Source organism: Lissotriton vulgaris, chromosome 10, assembly GCF_964263255.1.
Source record: "Lissotriton vulgaris chromosome 10, aLisVul1.2, whole genome shotgun sequence".
NCBI classification, from domain to species: domain Eukaryota; kingdom Metazoa; phylum Chordata; class Amphibia; order Caudata; family Salamandridae; genus Lissotriton; species Lissotriton vulgaris.
The window spans coordinates 39,395,303-39,402,344 of NC_141698.1; the positions used below are offsets into that span (position 1 = coordinate 39,395,303).

The 7,042-nt window shown below is 39.0% G+C and overlaps 1 protein-coding gene across 1 annotated transcript; it reads right to left on the reverse strand.

Annotated features, from left to right (window-relative positions):
• Positions 1 to 5,284: 5,284 nt before the first annotated feature.
• Positions 5,285 to 6,247, reverse strand: LOC147684473 (olfactory receptor 5AR1-like). The gene has a single exon (XM_086939644.1). The coding sequence runs from the start codon at positions 6,245 to 6,247 to the stop codon at positions 5,285 to 5,287; it is 963 nt and encodes a 320-aa protein (XP_086795770.1).
• Positions 6,248 to 7,042: the final 795 nt, after the last annotated feature.

Here is a 7,042-nt window from a genome sequence, read left to right on the forward strand (position 1 = left end):
TTGCTTTCCATTAGGAGTTATCTTCAAAAAGAAGTCCACTTTCACTTTCACTATCTGTTGAGTGGACCAGTGACCACAGTTGGTGTAGTCCTGTTTCTTTGTTTATGATACCTTAGGGATGAGTGGGTGAAAGCAAGAATGGTTTGGATTGTAAAGTGGCTTTTGCAGGACAAGTGCAGTGGAGTACAGCATTCAATGCTATTGTTTATGGTATTTCTGAGGAAGAATGTAGCTTGTAAGGAATGAAGGATGAGGCATTAAAACAAGCCAAAGACCCTCGATAGAATTAACAAGGCCCTCTCCAATGCCCTTGGCTACATAGACAACCTGAAAGATTTAGCTAGTAGGAACCAGGATATTCTAGGCATAGAAAAGTCCCTGTTTGCCACTGTTTGGGACCTTTTTCAGTCTGGTCATAGTAGGATAAGCATCTCTCCTAAAGCCAGTAATATGTGGTTTAATATTTAGTGCATAGTAGCAAAGAGCAACTTGTTAATTTCCCTTAGAAGCGGGGCTCGTGAAACAATAAAGGCTAAGAGGACCCAGTATAAAGAGGCACAACAGAAAGCACAGAGGTCTTGGGCCACTCAGCTTTGGGACTTCATGTTCTAAGCAGTTAGGTCCAATGATCACAAAAGATTTTGGAAGCTAGTGGCCAATGGAAGATACCCCGTTCGTGGCTTTATGAACAACCACATTCAACCGCAAGGAAAAAAGATGAAATGGCTGACCTCTCTTAGGTCACTTTTAATTGATATAGGCCTAGGTGACACTTTGAATTGTGGAGCCCTCAAAGATTAATCTGACCAAGGCCCATCTCAAGAGCTCTACTGGACATATGTGTGGGGCATGGAGATATGAGAGAAGAGACTAGGCTCTCTCAGTGTTGATTTTCTGGATCTCAAGTACAACTGTAGGTTTGAACCTTTCCTAGACTGCAGATCCATACAAGCAGACAGAAGACTGTATCTACAGTTTAACATGTGTTCCCTCCAGTGAAGCCAAAAGTAGATGGGCCAGCCCAAGTGTGACATTTTGTGTCTGGCCTGCTTCAAGGCGGATGAGGCACTTCTTCACTACTTCTTTTCTGCCCAGCCTATATTTGACCTAGGAAGAAATGTATTGCTATTGGTGAGCAACTTGACACAAGACTATGTCACACTGCTTTTAGGTTGCTTTCTTCTGATACAAACAAGGCAACAGTGTGTATTATTACCAAGCCCCTACACTGGAGCTGGGCCATTCGTACAAAACACTATGGTCCTACAACAACCTGTTGGACTCAGCATCAACACCCTACTGGCATGAAAATGCATGCATCCAATTGTTTCTGCATGTTTTTAGATTGATTAGTCTTTCTTTTCTTCTAGTTTTGAAATGTTCAATGTTACTGTTATGGATTTTACCGATTGCTTTTATTGTGTAAAACCGAAATGAAGTACTTTTGATGATGAAGATAAAGTATTTGCAGCAATGGAGGTTGAAAGACAGAGGGGCATATGTAGGTAATTCACATTTTGCGATTCTTAAATAGCGATTTTTTAAGGAATTGCTGTTTGAGAATTGCAAAATGGAATGTAGGTAAAAATTCGCAATTTTTTTGCGAATCTCAAAAATTCCTTAATTGCGATTAGCAAATTGCGAATCGCAATTAAGGAATGAGTGACCGATTCATTCCTGTGGGCCAAGAGGCCCTTAGGATTGAATGGGGATACATTCTCAAATTGTGATTTTCTATGAGAAAATCGCAATTTGAGAATCACAATGCCAAGGGTGCCAGGGCGTCCAAAAGACACCTGTTGCACCCCTGGAATCTGCCTGTGAGTACATGTGGCGCACATACATGCCCTAAGGGCATGTCTGTGCACCACATGGCACTTTGATGTTAAAAAAATATATAATTTTGAAAGGAAATCGCAAAATACCATCTACTTGGAGTAGGTTGTATTTAGCGATTCCTGAAGCCCAAATCGCTATTTCTAATGCACCCCTACATAGCATTTAAGGAATCGCAAAATTGCGATTCAATAAAAGCTTGCGCAAAATAAGGAATCGCAATTTTTGCGATTCCTTATTTTATGATGTGGCACCTACATACCAAATCGCCGTTTGCGATTCACAAACGCCGGAATTCGCAGAATTCCGGCGTTTGCGAATGGCAAACACCTACCTACATATGCCCCAAAATCTTACACACCAGTTTAAAAGTATTTTTTTTAATTCGATTGCTATGGTCAAAGATGCTTTTCTGTGGCATAAAATTGTGCACCTTTGAGACTAGAGCCATAAAGGATATTCTAGCATCCAAAATATGGTACATCTGAATTTTTGGTTGACAGCTATGAATGTAGGAAGGTTTGCTATTACAAGGGGCATCATAGTAATTACAAATGGGTGACACCAGTGGTTTAAATTGAAAAGAAAATGATCTAACAGTCCATTTCAGTCAAGGCTCCAAGACTATGGAACTCCATCCCACCAGATATCTATTTAAAATAAAGCTGAAATATCCTTTGTTTGAATGCTACCTCCTAGTTTTGAAAATTGCAGTAAACTCCAAGAGGAACGAATGTGTAAGCATAAGGTACAGGAATACTGTTACATTTGTAATTTTTGTGTTGATGGTTAGTTCTGTGCTTTGTGTATGTATTTTTAGAACACTTGTGGTTGCAAATATGCAAGGTGAATAGTATCTAGTTCTTCCATGGAATGCTGTGGGCTGTGGAATGTCTGTGGATGTACATCAACATGGTGGGAGCACTCCTCTCAGAAATTAATGCTAAGTGGTTGCTATGTTTTTTGGCCACTCAGCATTCATTTTCTGTCTTTCACCAACTAAGATCTGGTCTTTTCCACATTGAAAGCTCAGGATACTTATGACAGAAGAACTGTGCCTGAAAGCCAAAACTGAAAATAATGCAGAATAGTTAAGAAATGTAAAAGCATGAACATGTAATGACTGTAGAACACTTACATTTGTGGAGAGTTTTCAATTAATATTGGTATTAGACTTCACTGAAAATGCTGTGATGACACCTTATGAATCAAGTGAAGTATCAGGTCATAAATATAATAAATATAAAATGATTGGCAAGGTATTCTTGAGGTTTGACATTCCAAACAATTTAGAGTGGGCAGTAAAATGATCAGTTTTTACTTTCCCTTACCATGATGAAACATGTAGCTGGAAGGGACAGTAATACACTAACCACATTCACTAAAGATGGCCACTGGGCTGGTAGAAAACTCTAAATTTGGAGGGAGATACTCCATCTGGGTGATGGAATATTTTACATCATCGCCCTGATGGAGTACGATCCATACTACAAAATCTAAGTCAGGCCTTAATGTCTGTAATCCAACTTTGGATGTAAAGTTACAGCCAAAGCCTGAAAGCTGGAGGGGGGATGAGCACTTGCACTGTGGCACTGAATAGCAGTGGCACCGTGCCTAAAGCAAATAACCAGCAAAACAGATCAAAAACAGAGGAGGCAATCAGTAAAAAATGGAAGGGAGACACACCAATGATACCAGGTCTAACAGTCCTCTAACAGGAGCTCGCAGGTTTGTGACTGAAACCTAAAAGCATAACAAAAAATAAAGGACATTAGGCCAGATGTCGAAAGCACTGGTCGTTAAACTCTAATTGAAATTTGTGAGCAGTATTTTTGTGACCTGTGTGGTATTTTTCGAAAGGACTTATGCACTAATAGGTTGATTCACAAAATACTGAATCATAGTGGGTGGTACCTTGACCTACATAGTGAATAATATTGACATAGGTCGCAAATTGTGGCCCACTACGATTCACTGCCATCACAGGGATAGTGGCAACTGTGGTCAGCAGACAACCATGCCTTTGAATGCTTATTATTAAAACCCACCTTTCTTCATAAAACAATTCCGCTTATTTTTCTTCAAAGAAACACAGCTGTATTTAAAAAGAAAAGTATATTTTTTCCATTTTTTTTTTGCTCAAGAGAAGGCAGGGGTATAATGGACCCCAGGCAAATGGCCTAGGAGACATTTAGATGTGACCTCTCAGTGCAGCTGCAGCACTGCAAAACACTACAGGCTTGATTCACAAAGGTAAACTTACACTTTTGTGTAAGTTTCTCATTGTTTGCTATTCACAAAGGGATTTCAGAGTAGTATCTCTATGCAGAGTCTCTGCATGTTAAAGATAGGTCTTTTTATAACATAAACTTACCTGAAAGTATAAGTTTAAATCCGTAAATCAGGCCCTATAATGCTGCCACGAATTAGGGTCTCTGCAAAGTAGATTGAGTGGGCTAGCTCCTTACAAGTAAGAAGTGGGATAACCAATGGAGGACAAAAGAGACAAATCGTGATGGTATACCTGCGGATGATTGGGGAATTTTGACTTTACAACATATGCTCATTAATTATGCTATCAATCAATGTATTATTCCCTAAACAGAGATCTGCAATTCAGCAATTTTGTATATTCCAAATAAAACTTTTAAAAGAAGGCATAATTGACCTATTTTCATTCTGACCTATTTTGTTATGCTGTAGTTGGTGGTAGGAATACAGTAACTGACACGGCAAGAGAAATGAACTCAAAGAGAAACTATAATGTCTTAAAAATTAAGCCCCAAGCCATAGGCATCAGGTGCTGAACAAAAAAAAAAACAAAAGAAGCTGCCCAAAATGGGTTGCTGGTGATCTGTGAAGAGTCGTTTCTTTCCAAATGTCTGAGTTCTCCAAGCGCTGAAAGATGCCACACAACATACTAGGTACATTTTTGGATCAAGGGGCAATTGTTTGCAATCAAGAAAAATAATATATTTGGAGTATCTGTTTTCAGGCAAATGGTAAGGAACACCTACTAGTGAAATGAAAAAAGTAATTTTCGTAACAGGTTATTGGCGATGACTGAGAATCATATAAGGAAGAAATGTTAAATATTGAAAAGCATTTTGGCTGATAGAATACTCTGATTTGCTACATTTTTAACAAATGAACTAATAACAGCTAGAAACTGTGAAACCTTTGTCAGATGAATATACAACAGCTATACACTTAGAAAAATAGCAACTATATCAGAGTATGGTAATTGAAATTAAGTGGTTGAGTCACTGCAAATTCAATAAAAAATGTAGATTAGAAATAAAATCTTAGCGTGTACTGGGAAAACAGAGTTTGGATACATAATCAGTTTGAGTGGGTTGGGATTAAGCAATAGATGAAAAATGTGGTTTACAGTTAAATAATACAAGCACAAGCTTGGTTTTCAAAGTCAGGGATATAGACATCGCTTTTACAACTTGTAAAAGAAAATGTATTTACCCATTGTGTTCTTTAAAGCCGTTTTCATCTGTTCATTTCTCAGACTGTAGATAAAAGGGTTCATCATAGGGGTGACAATGGTGTACAGCACAGTCACTGCTTTATCCCTCTTAAGGGAGTAGCTGGAGGTAGGCCGGAATTCGGCAAATAGAATGGACCCATAGTACAAGGTGATGACAACAAGGTGGGAAGAGCAGGTACTAAAGGCCTTACTCCTCCCCTCACTTGAACGGATACTTACTACAGTTGAAACAATGCAGCCGTATGAGAACACAATAGTAACAATGGAGACCAGGGCTAAACATGTCCCCCAAGTGAGAATCAGGAGCTCATTAATAAAGGTGTCTGAGCAAGAGAGCTTCAGAAGTGGAGGCACGTCACAGAAGAAGCTCTGGATCTGGTTGGATGCACAAAATGACAGTCTGATGATCATTGTAGTGTGCAGAAGAGAATTTAGGAGACCACCTCCACAAGAACTAACCGCCAACTGGATGAAAACCTTCTTGCTCATTGCCTTAAAGTAATGCAGGGGCCTACAGATAGCAACATATCGGTCATAGGCCATTGCCCCAAGTAGGAGACTGTCAATGGTCTCCATACCAACAAAGAAATACAACTGTGCAATGCAGCATGAGTAGGAGATGGTCTTTGTCTTTGAGATGGTGATTATCAGAAGCTGGGGCACTATGGTTGTAAGTACACAGATGTCCACAAGTGACAAGTTCCAGATGAAGTAATACATGGGGGTATGAAGCTTTGAGTCAACAGCAATGGCAGCCATTATGGCACTGTTGCTTACGATGCCAACAAAGTAAAATGTAAGGAATAGTGCAAAGAATGCAGTCTCATGCCATGGATTGTCTGATAGACCCTGGAGAATAAAGTACATAACGCGGGTTTGGTTCTTGATCTCCATTCTTTCACCTCCAAACATCTGTAGGTGGAAAATAAAACTGCATTTTGATAAAATGGCCACACGTAAATTCAGCATTGACAAGCTGTGAATGTAGGAACTATAAGAATATGCCATTATCATATTCCAACCTCATAACTACCCAATGGTCCAAGGGGTTTTCATAATAAAGTCTTAAAAGTTATGTCTGCATTCCTAAAAAACTGAAAAGATATAGTGTCAATGGGGGAGCGATTCTCCTATGGATGTATTAAGCAACATCAGCTAGTCTACATGCTTTTTTGAAGCATCTTGAGAAGCACCGTAGTGATATTCTCCTCAGCTTGTACCTTTTCAAAAATAAGATTAAAAGATAAACATTGGAAAAGAGATCAATGTTCCATCTTGATTGTGGACACCAGAGAGACAATGAACATATTAACTAACTCCCTTTAGCCTATTTTTAGCCAACTCTCGGAGGACTGTAGTGCCCCATACAAATGATTCTTTTAGCCAATATGTTAGTCCCCCCATCTTGTCAAATGCATCTCAGCTGCACATTAAAACTGTGAGAGGATCAATCCTGATAATATTTAGTTATATCTACCACTAGCAAGATTAAAAACATAAATTTGAGAGGGAATGTACTATGTTCTGCTTGACTTTCATTTGGTAGGTGTCAGATGCTCTACATTCCTGAGCCTTAATGGTTTTCTAAGTTAGCATTTGAATTATAGGACTGTTGCCAGTTGAGGGTGATACAATGAGAATCTTTCAATATCGTTCCTTATGTCCTGGTGTACATTAATAAAAAAGTTTCACATCTTATAGAGTCAA

Excerpts from the sequence above, each read along its gene's own strand:
- LOC147684473 (XM_086939644.1), bottom strand. The coding sequence starts at position 6,247 with ATGTTTGGAGGTGAAAGAATGGAGATCAAGAACCAAACCCGCGTTATG.